Raw genomic sequence first — 17,661 nt, forward strand, 5'->3', positions numbered from 1 at the left:
TTATTATTATTATTATTATTATTATTATTATTATTATTATTATTATTATTATTATTATTATTATTGCACACACGGCAATGTGCGTATCTCTGACTTCAGAGGTCAATACATGACTTTAACCTTTACCTACCTGCCCAACACTACAAAAAAGACATATATTCACCTTAAAATGTAATCATTTGCATGACGGGGATTTTGTCCCAATAAGAGGTAAGTCCCCAGTAAGTCACTGTGTACAGTGATTTAAGTCCCTGCATGATGAGTAATGTCTGGACCACACATAATTACACACACACTTGTCTAGTAGAGAAATGAGGATGGATGGGTCGTGACTCTGTGCTGGGGTCAAACACAGGTTAGCGGACAGTTTCCATTATCCACCCATCTCACTGCCTTTCAGCCAGGCTGGGTTATTAAAGACCTCTTTCAAAGTTGTGTCTGTATGATCCAAAGATCATAACCCATGTTGTGGACAGTGAGTTATTTGACATTTGTGTACTGTACGAGCATACTGTTGTATTTTCTGGGTTTCTTCTTTTGTCTGTCTTGCTAGTTAAGCTAATTTCCTTTCATGTGCTTGTGGGTTTTGTTTAGTTTTTTTGCAGTGTTTTTTTGTTTGGATCACATTATCACATGTTTCTTTATTTCTTTTCAGCCTTCCTTTTTTTAAACTTCAATATTATTTTGTTTCTAAAGAAACTGTACATTCAGACAGTGACATATTGTTTTGTCACTTCAGCCTTCTCTGAGTGCTTTTTAAGTTTTTGCAGCATGTGTGTATGCTGGGTTAACACCACTGGGAGAACGTGGGTAGGTGTGCTGAGATGATCACAGTTCTTATTGTTGTTGGTATCTGGGGAGACAAGAGGCTTTGTGTTAGCCGTGGTCTATGTAATGCCAGCGCGTATGTGTGGATATATATACGCGTGTCTATGTATCCTGTGTGTGTGAGGGATGAAGAGAAAGAGCAAGCTGATCCTGTGGTTATAGACTGTTGGACTTGGTTGTACAGTAAATCCCTGTCTTTGTAAACAGATCAATAAACTCTCAGCTGTAGGTGTGTTTCTGTATGTGCGTGTGAGTCTGTGTGTGTCTGTGAGTTTGTGTTCATTCTAAAGCGCTTTTGCTCTCTGCTCTGAGGAAAGTGCAGCATGCTGAAAATGTAGCAGGATGTAACAAACACTGCATCCGCGTTAGATCTAACAACAAGCTAGCCTCATAACATGTACTTGTTGTTTTCGATTTTTGTTAATAAGTTTACCCTTTGTTTACTTCCTCCTTTCTTCCAGACGTCAGATTATTCAGCCATGGCTTCATTAGCAGGAGGACTGGATGAGATGAAGAACAGTTTGGCCAATCCGGGCACAGGGGCAGAGTTAGGAGCCAGCGTCTCTGGTCCACAGTCCTACTCACTAGTTCCAGGTAAAAGTTACACCTAGCTAATAATCTTAACTTCACCTCTGAGAGACATTTTGAAATGACTAAATAAAGGGTTTTCATATAAATGTTAATTTTCCATGAAGTTTTGTACTCAGTTATTTTTTCCAACCTCAGCTTCACTTGGTAATGACCCGTTTCCAATCAGTTTCTGTACACATTTCTTTTCTTCATGTTGCTCTTGCCTTTTAGAGGAGCAAACGTCTTAGATGTGGAATGATCTGTTGTGGATATTTTATGTATGAAAGAGACTAAAAAAGTATTGCATGTGTACTATGAAGAGTGAGATTTTGAATTCTTTTATAATTACTACCCTCCTATTTGGTTACACAAAAAAATGTGAATGTTTGTTGTTGTTTTTAAAGAGAGAATTAAAAGATTGCTTGGGTTTGTTTAGTTTTAGGATTAAAACTGCTAACCTATTGCTGCACAATCCCATAATTCACACATAAAAATTCCATAAAATATTTCAGTCAGAAGACAAAACTCTGGTGTTTTATACTTTAGAGTCAAGCTTTAGCTGGAGCTCTGACAGTCGTATTTAAACAACACACACACACACACCCAGAGAGTAAAGTAAAGGCTTTTTAAGTCTACCTCAGCAGTGGCAGGAGCTCCAAAATTGTCAGGGCTTAAAGAGCTTAACGCTTTGGATCTCAAAGGAGGAAGGAAACTCAGAGGGAAGGAGGAAAAGAAAGGTGGAAGGATGGATGAAAAGTGAGAGCCTCGTCTATTCCTCCTTTTCCATTTAGGGGCACTGGGAGAGGCAGTGGTTAATTAAGAGTAGACCAGGGAGCACTTGGACAAGGCTTTGACGCTCCCATCTGTAATGAGGGGAATCATAGAGCTGGGAATTTGGGATATCTGGGAATGGGCTCGTTTTTGCCGCCTGAAACCACTGAGGAATATTACCTGCTCGTGTTGGAAGAGAGAAAGAGCGAGACACGGAGAGCATGAGCAAAAGAGAGCAAGATCAAAATTTCCATTTCTGCTTATGCATGCAAACACACACATTCTGTTACACACACACACACACCTTCTGAATATTATGCATACATTTCCTTGCCTGTTTTTTCCCTGAGAATAGAGCTCCCTCAAGGGGATCAGATGTCTGTGTGTTTGACGCAATGTTATTGCATCCTTGAAGTGGTGATACACTGGACACATGCTGTAGAGCAACGCTCACACTCTCATCCCTCAATTCTAAGGTCTTTCCAAATCTGTAGGGCATTTTATTTTATCCTGAACTTCACCCAATCTACTATAGCACAAAAACACACAAAGGGACACACACTGTGCCCGCTTGATCCCTCCAGGTTTGACATGTGTTGCTTTGATGGCTGGCTGAAATGGGAGAGTTAGATAGGCAGACAGTATGTGTGTTCATCTGTAGCTGCAAGTGAGCGTGGAGGAGACTTGTACTTGTTCGTTGACCTCTGCAGGAAAGCTGTGGAGAACAGATACATCAATACAACTGGCAAACATATGCACAAATACGCTGTGTGCACTTTCGTGTACATACACACTCATGCATACACACCTCAGAGGATCTGGCCCTGTCTGCCCCCTCTAAGTTGGGCTGTAGAGAGTCCATCTCTCCTCTCTCTCAGCCTCTCCTCCCTCTCCTCCTTGCCCTGTGCACTGACCCTGAGCGGATGAGTAGCCCGTCTGCACTAATGCCTCGCTGTCGCGTCAAACACAGAGAAAAACTTTACTACACGAGACAGGAGAGAGGAGGCGGGGAGGGACAGATAGAGGCTGGAGTGGGGAAGCAATATGCGAGGGAGAAACACAAGTAGAGAGGGAGGTGCAGAAGGAAATAGGAAGTAAAGAGGACAGAAAAATGAAAGGATTTAAGATGTTCATTTTTTGCTGATAATGACCATAAATGCTGTTTTTCTTTTATTGCTCCATTTGTCCACTTTCCCTAGCATGGGAACATGTACAGTTGGGATTTTTTATCTATGTATACTTGCTGAAATGTAATTGGAGGGCACATTATCCATAGACATGACAATGTTTGCCAGCCATTCAACTTCCTTTATCTCAGACCTTTTATTTATGAAACTAGATATTTTAAATAGCGTTGAGTGAAATGGCTCAACAAATATTTGATGGGTTGCAATAAAATCCATCCATCCATCCATCCATCCATCCATCCATCCATCCATCCTCAAGTTTTCATTGACTACCCACAGCTTTGCTTTTCGCTCGACTTTTTTCTCCACAACATCCTGTTATAGCCTCTGCATCACTGCAGACATTAGACTAATGCATCTGCCAGTCTCCTGCTCCGCTTTTTCTAAGATACTCAAACTAAAACAACAGTGTGCTGCTTTCACTGGCTGAATTTTGTTTGACCAGAGCAGGACCTTTTACAATTAATGATTTGTCCACTTACGTAACATTGGCTTAGCCATTAGATTTTGCCTGTTTGTGTGTGGACTGCTGTTCTGCAGTTTCATATTCTTTATTGCTCTTTTAAAATGATCCTTTATTAAGCTAATGCTCACAATAGTTGCTAGTTTGATTAGGGTTAGGGGTTATTCAGTGTGATATTAAATAGGATAAACAACAACTTACTAAACAAACAAAAAAACACACACAAAACTGACCAGATGTGTATTTGTGTAACTCATAAACAAGCAAGGCATAGATCTGATTGAAAAACCACACTGCAGGTCTACATTGTTTTGAATTGTTAATTCAAGAGTAGCAAATCCCTAAAGCACATCCTGCTTATTGGTTATTGTACTCTGAATAGATCATAATTTATTTCATCATGCTGTATTGAAAAATACTGTTAAAAATTGAAGCTTGTGAGGAAAACATTTAAAAAAGTAATAAATAAACTGAACAATGGGATGTTTTTCTTCTACACACTTCTACACAATCAGACCTGAGGAGTTGCCCTCTGCTGGTCATTATCGGTACTGCTAGTTTAAAGCATTTCAGCATTGGCTACACTTTTCATGCCAATCTCCTATGTCCATCTTTACTGTACAGTCTATGTTCTTGAGTCTTTATTCAATGTATGAACCATAAATTTCAAACAAATATAATGTACAGGCAGTTTATAAAATACTAAATAAAATATAAATAAAATAGTAGATTGTGACATTATAAATCCAGGTTGCCATACTGGATGACTGAATTAAGCTTTTAATACTTTCTTTAAAATCCTTTTGAGTGCAGGATGGTTACTTATACGGGAGATGGAGAAAACTAATACTGTGATATTGTTTTTACTCAACAATTTCTTCTTTAGGTGTCACCACAGCCATTCATCTGTCCCCATCTCACCCTGTCCCTAGCTTCCACCTGTGCCACACCAACCCTCTGTATGTCAACCACCTTGCCTCATCTTCCTCTTTTCCTTCTGCCTGGCAGCTCCTTTTTCAACATCCTTTTTCTAATATATCCACTAACCCTCCCAGTCATATGTCCAAACCATTTCACTCACTATCTCATGAAAACAAATATTTATCTACTACGGCTGTTGACCTTCTAGCACATATCCCTCCTCTCTTATTCTCGTACCTGTTTGCTCTTTTTTGCTTTTTGCTATTTCTGTTCTTGTTTTTTATATTCTGTATTTTCCTCTCCCACCTTGTTCCCCTTTCCTCCTCCTCCTCCTCTTCCTCCTCCTCACTTAGTTAGTGGTGGTTAAGTGGAAGGGAAGGGAATGGGATTGATGGTGTTAGCATCCGAGCTGTTTATGATGATGATAAATGTGTGTGTGCAGGGGGCAGGAGGAGGGTGTTGATGCATGTGTGTGTGGTTGAGTGTGTGTATATGATGATGATGAATGGAGGGCACCCTCTCCACGCACTTCCAGTGTCTACTGCGCGCAAACATAGAGAAATGATTTGGGTCGACACACTGTCATGTAGTCTAATGCAGTTATATATCCTATCCACCAAGTGACAGACAAAGCAAGGAGGGGGAGATTCAGGTAACGAGAGACGGGGGAAGTTGGTAAATTAATAGATGCCAGGAGATGGAAAACAAGACTGGAGGAAACAAAAGGAAAAAAGGATGCCCTGCTCCTGCAGGATTTAGTAAAATAAAAACACTGCTTACCTTTTTCATTAAGTGATATTAATTGAAATCACTCATCACTGTGAGAAAGATTTTGCAGTTTGGTTTTAATCAATTTTCCTTTAAATCTAAATTATTATTTTTTTTACGTTGAGCCCATTACTTTATTACAAGCAGGCACCATACTCATAATATACTATATATATATATATATATATACTACATACATATATATATATACTAATATATATATATATATAACTATATATATAACTACAATATATGTTCCCCGGTTATTCACTTAGTCCCAGAGTTAAATGACTTAGTACCAGATTCGGATCTGACAAAGGAAGCAGATGAGATGCTTGAGTCCAGGAACCGGACTTTCCTCTTATAGGCATTGTGAGAAGGATCTTATTCCATTCTTTCTAATGGATGATGACTTCGTTTATTCTGGTGATGCTGAAGATCTTTTGGGTGCAGTGGGTTGTGAGCACGATCCAGGTTGCTCCAGAGCCAGCCTTTTGTCCTACTGCACAAAAGCAGTAACTTTGCATCCATGTCAATTGTTTATTCTGTCCAGTTAAAAGAAACCTATAAAAATATGTGAATTGTGTTAAAGAAGCTGAATTTTAATGAGTAAAAATGGACCCTATGCAAAAAATGGTTTCACATTTTGTGACAAAATTAAATGTGATGATAATTTTATTGCCATTTTCAACTCAGCATCAGTGAATTATGTAATATTAATTATTTTCTGGAAAACAGTAGAAATGATATTTTTTGACACAGGGCAGTGTAATAGCACTTATAGTAGGAAGACACTGATGACAACAAATGTGTGTTTGATTACAGGTCGAGATCTAGCCAGCACCACTCTGCCAGGCTACCCTCCTCATGTCCCTCCTACCGGACAGGGCAGCTACTCCATCCCCTCCCTCACTGGAATGGTACCTGGTGAGTAGACACACACACACACACACACACACACACACACACCACACCACACACACCACACACACACACACACACACACACACACACACACACACACACAGTCATGTTTCCATCACCTTACACTGATGTGTGGAGACTTTCCTTCTCTAAGCACGCAAGTATGCACCACTGCCTCAAACCTAACCTAAAAGCAGGTCATACTGAAATGAATATATTTACAACTTACTTACTTTTTCTTCCCACAGTGGAGACTTGTCACCACAAAATGAGTAATGGCAAATGCACACTTGCTAAAGCTGTTTTACTTTTAATGTACATAGCTTTCCCTTACAGTAACTGTGTCATCTCTCGCTACACATGATGTCAACCCATCTCTACGTACATATCCTCTAAGTTCCTGCTGGATGTTTGTCAGAGCGTGTGTGTTTTCAGAGGCTGTACTTAGCTTCACCACTTCCTCTTTCTTGTCTGTCTACACTGTGGGTGACAGTGCTCCCAGGGGGTAGTGCGTGTGTCTGTTTGTGTGCATATATTTGTGTGTTTGCGCTTCTCTTTAGCGTGTGTGTCTGTGCGTGTGTGTGTATCATTAGAAACCAGCCACAGTAGCACAGCTGTCCCTCCTCAACATTAGTAATTTGTTTTTAATGAGAATCACCAGTGACCCACGACTAATTCATTCATTCCCTTCCACTCCGCCTTCTACGATGCTTTTGTGTTTCAATCCTAAGCCACTATTCTTGTTCTCTCGCTCGCTCTCTCTCAGACTTGCAGTGGTGGTTGTGGTCAGTGTGAAATACACTGCAGAAAAATAAAGGGAGAGACACAAACGGGAGGGAAGCAAAGTCAAAAAACAATGCTGTTTACAAGTTGTATTCCCAATCATTCAGTCTGTGACAAACACACACACATATAGGCTGACACGCAGAAACACACACTCTCAGTGGACATGTAGGAACAGCACGTCTAAAGATGGGTAACCCTGTCACCCTGTCCCCCTGCGCTCACCCCGTCCTGTCCTCAGGTTTGACAGCATATTTGTGTGTGTGCGTGTTTTTGGTTTGCTGGATGTTTATGCGTGTGCTGTGATTGTTTGTGTGTATGTGTGTTTGTGTGTGCGTGCGACCTTGACACTGAGCTACACCAGGGAGACCCCTGAGCCTTCTTTCCCCTCCTCTCTCCCCTCCGCTCCTCGTCTCCTAAACAACCTGACACATTGCCGTCACTACGGTGATGACAAGGGAGAGGATGTTCGCACCCAGGGATGCCATGGAGACAACATCCCGACCCCACCTGACAGACGCAGCTAAACGCACACATAGATGCACACACTAGCACAAAGAAAACTTGTTTTGTGTATATGTGTATATATATACACACACACACACAAACAGTGCAGGCATTTGAATTTTTCTCAGTGCATTTTTAAAGCTGCACGAATCCATGAGCTGACTGGAATGAGTCGAGGAGATAATCTACAAACTTTGCTTCTCCAGCTCCGGCACGTTTTATCTCAGCACTTCTCAGGCAAATTATCCTCCTTTTTGTTCGCTCTGTCTAATATCATACCTTCATTAAGCAAGCAACTCTCTTCTGCTGTTCGCCTTCTCCCTCTCTGTCTCTCTGTCTTTCTCTCTGCAGCAGGGGGGCTGACACTCAGAGGGGGTGTTGGAGAGCAGTGAGGCAGAACCGACAGAACGAGAAGGAGAGAGGAGGAACGGGTGGTGGTTGGAGGGAGGGGGCATCAGGGTCTGTGACTGTCAGCTATGGGAGAGGGATCCCCTGGGAGGAGTGAAGGTTCAGGAGAAAAGAAAGAGCAAAAGAGTGAAAAAAGAGAGCAAGTCAACAGAGATATGTGGAGGAAAAAAAGAGGAGAAGAAATGGAGGAGAATGTTGTTTTGATGTGAAGGGTGACGGGCGGGCTGCAGTCAGGCGGGCCAGAGGACGAGAGAGAAAAATAAAGAGGAAGGGGTGATGGGAAAAGCAGGAGGGGAAGGCAAAAGGAAGAGTAGACCCCAGACAGTAAGTATTAAATGAGGGAGAAAAGCTACACTATCATCCACTGTATGGCAGGACCACTACATTCGCACCGAGCTCTCCTGTTCTGTCCCTATCACCTAGTCTGCAAACTATTCTGTTGAACACAAGAAGCCGGTTAAAGCTTCAGAGAGCAAAGTATTTCCACAAGCATGTGTTCCTGCCAAACGAGATAAGAATAATATCCTGAATACTATCTAAAACTATGCTAGTCCTCACCTAAACCAAACCAAGACGGGATTGTCCTCCCTGTCCTTTAATGTTTTTAACCATGTCTTGTGTCTCTGTTTTCTGTTCTCGTACAGGGGGAGATTTTTCCGGAAGTCCATATTCCCATCCGCAGTATTCAACGTACAATGAATCATGGAGATTTCCTAACCCCAGCCTATTAGGTTGGTGTATCCCATATTGTTTATTGTAGCGTATTCTGTGGAGTTTCATCACATTCCACCTTACATCCCACCTCCACCCTCTCTAATACTGTTCTATTTATCTTTTTCATGGCATTACATTTCATTCTTTGTAGTAATGTAGCAGACAGTCTGCAGAGGGTTTTTTGTTTTTAATGACAGGCAATTTTGGCGTGAATGGATCTGAAGAACAGATATAGCAAGAGAGGAATGAACTGAATTAACTGTTTTTTTTAAAATATATATAGGTGTCATGGAGGAAAGTGACTCTGACCACCTATTGTTTTAAGTTTCAGTCACCTTTAGATTAAAAATTAATCTAAAGAAATGATGTTAGTAATATAATATATTAGAATCTTAGCTGTTTGCTTGCCCAAGCAACAAAGGTGCAGAGTAACAAACAGTTACAGCTTATTTAGTCCCAAAGAGTCACCAGTGTTGATCTGAGGGACTCCAATAAGCAGCAAGCATTACCTCCCCCCCCCCCCCCCCAAATGTTTTTAGATATCTTGGCAGCATCCATTTTCTTTAACTTCCAAAACCATTGATGTGTGTTTCTGAAAGACATCCCAACACTGTCTTTACATCTCCGCATTAGTGTTTAAGAGGAGGCATTAACCCTGAGCTAAAACAGTCGGTGTCAAAGTCATTGTCTAAGCAGCCATTTCAGGGGTCATGATTAAAGGTGAAACAGTCAGAAGGTGATGGTTTAAAAGGTCAATAGGTGAGAGAGGTCACGCTGTGATGACCTTTAGCTTACCCCCACCCTTTCCTCTCCTCACCTCTCCTTTTGCCTCCTTCCCTCCATCCCTCTGTCCCCAGTGTTTCAGCAGGATTATGGGTCTCTCCTGGGGACGGAAATCGGCTGCTCCTCCAGTCTCTTCACCAGCCAGGCAGGACAGATGCAAGGTAGGTGGAGAAAGACAAAAGAAGCAGATGAAGAGAGTACAAGAGAAATAAGTGCATTGTGTTTGTGAGCACGCAGGTGCTGTATATGCACGGGGGGATGCCACGATGAGGAAAGCTGACAGTAGAGCATGCAAAAAGGGAAAAAATGCAGAGAGACTGTAACGGAAGTTTATGATAACGGATGAGTGGACACATAATATGAGGACAAGATGCACATTAGGAGACATTGAAAGGCTTAAGATTGAAGGCAGGGGAAGGGAGAGCCTTGGATACAAAAAAAAAGGATAAGGAACGGATGAGGAAAATGGTGAGACATGAAAGAAAGGGGAGTTTTTCAAGAAGAGGCAAAAGGGGAGAAGAGGGCGTCTGAAACCTTGAGTGAGACTAAATAGTTTGTCAGGTCGGCTTAATGCCTCACTTCCCCAAAGAGGCTCCTGAGATTACCTGGACTGTGGACAGACATAACCTGTCAACACACAGCTAGGCTGATTGATGGAAGGAACGGAGACAGGTGTGGATGTGTGTGTGCAGGTGACTGCTTTTTTCTGTGTGTATTAAGGTGTGTAAGTGTGGGTTTCTGCGTGTCTTTGGGGTTACAGTATTGAATTGACCTCTCCCTTGGGGAGAGAATAGACTCAGGGGATCAGCAGTAGTAGAGCTGTACTCAGTGTGTCAGCTTAGACTGTCACTACGATTGTGTGTGTGTGTGTGTGTGTGTGTGTGTGTGTGAGAGAGAGAGAGAGAGAGAGAGAGAGAGAGAGAGAGTCAGGGAGTTAATTTTATTGGTTGTACATGAAAGAGAGACTATTTTTTCTGTCATTAGCTCCATCAGCTCATGTCATCTCATCCCTGCCTTTCACTGCTCACATTCAAAGTAAAATATAATCTGAACAGAAAATTGAAGCTGCTCGTTTCACATTTACACCATATTTAAGTAGGCTGTAAATTGTTCAGGGAGAATTCAGATTTATTACAGCCGTCTTGCTGTTTTTTGTCATTTTAAACATCAGTTCTAGCTGTAATAAAAAAAAATTATTCTGACCAAGTTAATTGCTGCGATCTGTCAGTGTGATGACATTGCGACAGAAGTCCACGGGGAAGCGAAATGAGCAAAAGAACAAGACAATCGTATTAACAAATCTCCAGATTAGTCAAACTTATTTGAAAGAGAAAGTACTTTTCCTGCCCACAGAGGAATAATTGCCTACGTTCTTGCTTAGTTCACTTTCAGTTTTACCTGGTTTACAGCTGCTAATCAGGATTTGTCAGATATATTGAAGGGATCAAATGAAAGCAGCTTCTTCAATATTCGTTTTTTGTGTGAAATGATTCAAAAACTTTAAATACTAAAAATCCTTAAATATCACAAAACGTCTTTCATTACACATTTAATAAACTTCTTTTATTATACATTTAGCCTGTTATCACAGTGGAATAAGTGACCGCCTGGTAACCTCTAAGCAGTTAGCGAGTAATTTCTGACAGTTGCTAGGATAAATCGGTTGCAAAGAGGGCGTGGCACCACTAGCAGGTCACTAGCAGATCACTGTGGTCAACTGTAGCTTGAATTTGAAATACAAACACTTGATAACTAACCATGAAGCGATCATGCTTGATGGTTAGTTAGGCCTTAATAGTAGAGGTTAAAAAAAACCTTTTATTGGACTCCATCAAACACAGCTCTTAGATAAATCCCATCGCTGTTCTGTTTCTGCCTGTAAATTGCTCAGCACACACCACTTTAAAAAAATGTATTTTCTCTGCTTTCAGCTCTTACATGGCAGAAATTACAGGTTTTAATAATAATGTAATTATGTAGACAAGAAAAAAAGCCCAAGGTTAAAGAACCTGGATTCACATCACGTTTTCATATTTTTTTCAGTTAAGTGACTTAAAAAAGTTGTGTGTTTGCTTTTCCCCCCCTCCAGGATCGCCATATTATTACAGTGCAACATCACGAGGGGCAGGCCCTGCTGCCACCGCTACAGCCTCCACCTACGACCGCCACTGACACCCTCGTGTAGACACAGGAAGTCGCAGGGTGAGGAGGAGAAGGAGATGAGGGAGGGATGGATAGCATCGGAACCGCTCAGTACAAACTCGCCTACGCTTGGACTGCAAAGAGGAGAAGAATTCAAATCTTTGACATCGGTGAAGTTTGCATTTTCTTTGAGTGACACTTAAACCAACGAATACACTCCTGAGCTGCAGCACAATACTGTTTGGGTATACAATACTGTGAGGACACAGGTATGTCAAGGTCAATAACCGATTATGTAAACAAGTAGATTTTGGAAATTTGGACCCTCCCACACTATCAAGCCTTCGTATTCCTATCTAGTTTTTAACCAGTCATAAACCAAAAGTCAGCGGACTGTGTGTAGCATTAAAACTATCTGTATTGTGACCTTCTGGGTTTTCCAGTTGGGAATATTTTTGATGAAATTATTTAAGCTGATCAGAGAAAAATCAACTTTTTCAAACAGTAGGCTATTTTTATGACCGCACATTAATCAATCAATTTTCTATGCCATGCTACAGTGAAGTAAAGACAATCCAATCATCCTAACTTTGACTGACCAAAATCACCCATATCGTTACCATTCTATTCGTTCTGCCACAGATTCAACACATTTTCCTCTGGAACCCTCAGAAATGTTCATCAAATGAGATAACATTATTTCAAAGGGAGCGTTCCGGGTCACGCATGTTCGCCCTGTCCCATTTGTTACTGTTATAGTGGTCAAGCTTTCCAGTTCTGCAGAGTACACATGCTCTAAATTTCTAGTCATTTTTAAAGCGGCGGATTGCTTACGACAAACACAACTATCACACAACTGTCAACTATCCAATCCTTTTGTGTTACCAGTGCACTATGCAGTATGTAAGCTAGTGAGCATTTTTGCATCTCACCTCATTTCTTCATTCTTTACTTTTAGGATTGGAAAAAGTTTAGAAGATAAGACTCCTTAAATGCTGTGTGTCATTTCTACTGCTGCACCATGCACACGGGTTCAGCGTGTAGAAAAATCCAAAACTTGGCACGCCTAAAGATAGTTAATAAACCATGACTGGATGTTTGCTGTTCAGGGGTGGGGTTTTAGTAGTTGAAGTCAAGCATGATCCAATTTTCTGGTAAGAAAACTGTGTCCTCACATAGTGGATGTATTAAGAGGAGCTGGATACTGGATGTCAACGCCTACAGATAAATTCATAACAGAACGATTACGGGCCAACCTATCAGAGGTAGAAACATTAGTAGTTCTACAGATGACTCTTTTGTATTCTTCAAGAAGTGGGGGGGAAAAACGTTTTTTGAGGTGTGGGTATTTTTGCCTGCAATACTGAATTTGACCACTAGAAAAATTGGAAGGACGTGCTGAATGGCATCGCTGCATCCAAAAGCCTCATTTATAACATGAAGTTACATTCGTAAAATCTTAATTTGTAAGTCTGAACTGTCCATGATTTTCCTGCTAATCAGAATCAGATTCACTGGCAAATTTGGATTCTCTTTTATTTTCTCTTAATCTACTTAAGAGAGCTTGTCCTCAAAAAAGTTTTCTTTTCTGTTTTGGTCCTCGGTTATTTCTGTTTAAACGCACAATTCTGCTGAAATTACAGGTGCCGTCAATTTAGGTTGGTTTGAGATTTATAAACAATGGTCGTCACATAATTAAACACAAGTAATTAACCAATCTTTGAACATAATAAAAATGTATAAATGAGGCCCCAGCTCTTTTAATACATCCATGCCTTACATTCACACTTGCATTTGAGTTGGTTTGAAAGCCGCTGACCAAGACATAGAGAGACTTTTCAGGAAAGCACAGCCTAAAATCTGAGCCCACTACTGTAAAACAAACAGTACTCATCTTCACATCGGACCAAAATCGGTTCCATCAGGTTGTGTTACAGTACAGGACGGTGGTATCCTACCTCCCCAGACAAGATTTAGTCCTGATCAAGAGCTATTTATAATGGAGGAGACACAGAGTAATATATTAAGAAGCTTTTCTGTGCTGCACTCCGTGATGAGAGTGAATGCCTGTAATGATTTATAATAGTGTCACGCTGTTGTGCTAGAATAGTGACGATGACGACGGCGATGATGCAGTGAAATATGAATTCTGAAAAAACTTTCAATATAAGAAGTCTTTGTTTATAAGTGTGATCAGATTGCGATTTTCCTGTTTATAGTTTGTTGCCTGGTATCAGTTGACAAAGGTGCCACTTAATAAGTTTTTTGTGTTTTTATTTTGCTTCCTAAGTGTCCAAACGAAGGTTGGTGCTAGACTGGATCAGACCCAATGTGAGGAGTATCCCTCCTGTTGCTGATCCAGTCGAGCATCAGCCAAAGACCAACAGGAAGCAGTGGCACCCTCTCTTTCTATCTCTGTCTTTAAACTCCCCAAAGATGGGCCCCCCTAGTGGATCGGCTGACTTCTTACAAAAGCACAAAGAGACTCAATCATCTTCTTAAGGTGACATTCTACTTTTTCAGCTTCCTTTCAGAACCATTAAGTACTTCTTCTGCTTTTCCCCATTTTAAGTATGTGTCAAAACATGTGCTTGTTTAAAATCCTGAAATTGTTTCTATAAAAGTACTGCTTTCGTGAAAAAAAAGTAAACCTGATTATTATTTTTTTTCGTTTGTTTGTCTGCCACATCAGTTCTGCGCTGTGACAATGCATGACACCAGGGTTGAGGCCTTACCCATCTCGTACAGACAGACAAGGACAGATTCGCCCCTCAGCACAGATCTGAAATCAGTGTGTTTTCCCTTCCCAAATGTCTGAGGGGCCGATATATTGATCTTGTGAGAGGGCAATATCTTCCTTAGCCTGTACCTTTTTCAGTTTCAATTCTGTCCTCACCAGACTTGTACAGTAATCAGCGAAAGAGAAGTCACAATGTCAATAGCGATTTCAGTTATTCACACTGAAGATTTTAGTGTCGAAGCTTTCTTCTATTATAAAAAGACTTAAGGTGTGCGGTGTTGTTTTTGGCCATCATCTGCGAGTGTTTGGATTCCTTTTTTGTTTTGGGTATGTGTGGCTGAGTGTAGCGCTTCATTGCCACTGTGTAGTGTCTACTAGCAAACAGATTGAAGGCACCAAATCTGCAGTGTGAGGCATAATATATAGCTCTATAAACATACAATAACTATAAACCCTGAACAAAGCTGTTAGTTTCTCAATATTTGTTGTTTCTGGGATTTTTTGAAATAGTAATAGAGTGGATCCTTTCACGTTTGTAGACCTTAAAAGTTGTGAATACACAACTCTAAAGAAAGATTCTTATGACGGCTCACCTGCTGTGTTGCCAGCGTGCGCCTCAGCGGGAGCCTTTCCTTATTTCTGTCTTTTTCTCTTGATCCTTCGGAGGCATTATTGAACCTGAACCACACCAGCTGAAAACAAGGACAGTGCCTTTAGTTTTATATGTCAACATCCCCCTGACCTACTATGAGTCACTAAAACTAGATTCAGTTTCCCTCCCTGCAACGCATTTAACAGAAGTCTTATTATTTACCCGGGCAAACACAGGGTTTGAAGATTTTACAAAGCCTTTTACAAATAAATAAAGGTGATTAAAGTACCAATAACTCACAATGATTCTTACAATGCAACAACAGTGTTATCGCAGCTCTGACAGCTGATCTAACAGCACCCACATTAGTCAATAAATCTCCCCGAATGTGGATTTTTCAGTCATAAAACCCGGAGGAAAAAAAGATGTTGTTAAGCAGCTACAGCAACGAAAAGCAGAAAATAGTCCTGGTTGTATTAAAGTCAGTGATTGATTCCTCACTCATCAGCTGTAGTGACAGTGCCAGAGCCATACGATTTCTATCCAAGCGACTCAGCTGAGACTAAACTTCTGGTGACACCAAGACAGATGTCTTTTTTTGTTGAGTTGTCTTTTGTGTGGCAGTACAGTAGGTCATGTCATGGAAGATTGTTTCCACCACTGAATTTATTTTATTTATATTTTCCTCCATCTGTAGCTCTAAATTCTATGATATTATTTCAAAATTCTTAGTTATCTTTAGATAATAATCCCAAATTTTGACATAGCACAACATTTTTCATTTTTGATAAAGCTCCTAAGATGATCACGTTGCTAGTGGGTGGTAGTGTCTGTGTGGGAACATTGACCATAAAGAAATGGGTCAACAAAGTCACAGGACACAACTCCAGTTCTACAAGTATATGCAGAACCTGCTAATGGGCTAAAAACCTGCTTACAGAGCCAGTCACCCAGGCCTAGACAAGTTAGTGACATCCTGGCAACCACCCATCGTTAGGGGAAAATGAGTATCACCCCAGTGAGTTGTGAGTGGTTGCAAAAGGTTGCTGAGAAATCAGCTGCTGAAGCCTCAGTCACATAGGTCTGGAGACTGGTGACACTGGTAACCACTGGTAACTACGAAAAAATTGTGTTCCCTGACCAGTTTGCAAGTGGTTGCAGGAGGATGCTTGCTATCAAAAGGTGAAGGCAAATGCTCTCCATTTCGTTTTGGATCACACTTTTACAAGTTTCACTACTGCTTGATGAGTGTTTGCAGCAAGACAGCATCTTCCATCAAAACAATGGCAACCGTTAAACTGCTATCAACCAAACCAATCTCAAGGAGGTTTTTTTGGTGGCAGCTGGACAGTGAGATATTTTTTCCAACTTTAGGATCATTAAAAGATATCCGAACATCAACCAAGTGCATAATATTTGCATATTTCTGAAATGGGTGACTGAAAAGTTCAATTTCTGGGAGATATCCACAACATAGATCACGGTTAAATTATATATACATATATATATATATATTAGTATATATATATATATATAATATATATATATATTATATATATATATATATATATATTATATATATATATATATATATAATAAAGTAGTAAAAGCAAGAACATGACAGAAATATATCAAGTTTATTCATTAATAAAATGAATTTCTTTTTTCCAACCCCAGTATTTAAAAGAAACACACAATTTCATATCTTAGTGAGGACATCTCATTGACATAATCTAGCTGCTTACCCTAACCCTAACCATCAAAAATGAATGCCCAACCCTCAGCCTAAGCCTAACCATAACCTAATTGTAACCCTAACACTAAAACCACATTTTGAGCCTCAAAAACTCCTAGGGACAGGCATTTTGTCCCCATAAGTGACTGCTGGTCCCCACAAGTATAGTAGCATGCCAATTTTCTGTCCTCACAAAGATGTCTAAACATGTTCACACACACGCATACAATAAGAAATAATTGATTGAAGTCATTCTCCTTCAGGAGGTAAATCCAGTTGTCCGCTTGCATCAACTTGCTAAATCAAACAAGTCAAACTCAGTGGTTGTCATTCGGTGTAGACCAGAGTCCAGTGACATATTAACAGGACCGTTGGTTAACTATGCATCTCATAGGGACACAGCTTGCTTTGCCATTGCTTTGACCTGACTGGTTCACATTGGGAGAGACTGGATTCTCACTGGCCGGCAGCTGTTTGGATTGGCAGCTATGACATTGACTGCAGTGATGAAGGGGGGGGCACTAGTCACCGTGGGTGGTACTATAGAAAGCGTGGCAGGCAGAGGCTACATACACACACACATAAATATAAGTACAGACATACTCTTGCTCCCTCCTTTTGTCCTTTGCAAAGTGGTGGTAGCCCCTCCTGCTTATGCCCCCATGTTCCCCACTGGAGCACAAACTGGGCGTCATCAGGACGCTACAACACAGAGCGAACACCATCCCTCCTCAGCCCTAATCTCATCATATCTCATGCACTTGTCTCCCCATCTCGCCTCTCCTCCCCACTGCCACACCACCAGGATTAGGAATATTAAAGGTA

At 40.8% G+C, this 17,661-nt stretch overlaps 1 protein-coding gene across 4 annotated transcripts in view; it reads left to right on the plus strand.

The window, feature by feature from the left end:
- The window catches only part of pax5 (paired box 5), a 50,111-nt gene extending 36,774 nt beyond the window's left edge, over positions 1-13,337 (plus strand). For all 4 annotated transcript variants that reach the window (XM_042223414.1, XM_042223416.1, XM_042223415.1 and 1 more), the window contains exons 7-11: positions 1,290-1,422; positions 6,334-6,435; positions 8,775-8,861; positions 9,702-9,788; positions 11,717-13,337. In XM_042223414.1, coding sequence (XP_042079348.1) covers positions 1,290-1,422; positions 6,334-6,435; positions 8,775-8,861; positions 9,702-9,788; positions 11,717-11,799 — 492 coding nt within the window. In that variant the 3' untranslated portion in view covers positions 11,800-13,337. The remainder of the gene's footprint in view (positions 1-1,289; positions 1,423-6,333; positions 6,436-8,774; positions 8,862-9,701; positions 9,789-11,716) is intronic.
- The last annotated feature ends 4,324 nt before the right edge of the window (positions 13,338-17,661 follow it).

This window comes from Haplochromis burtoni, unplaced genomic scaffold, assembly GCF_018398535.1.
Source record: "Haplochromis burtoni strain Fernald_Lab_line unplaced genomic scaffold, NCSU_Asbu1 Contig_110, whole genome shotgun sequence".
NCBI lineage: Eukaryota > Metazoa > Chordata > Actinopteri > Cichliformes > Cichlidae > Haplochromis > Haplochromis burtoni.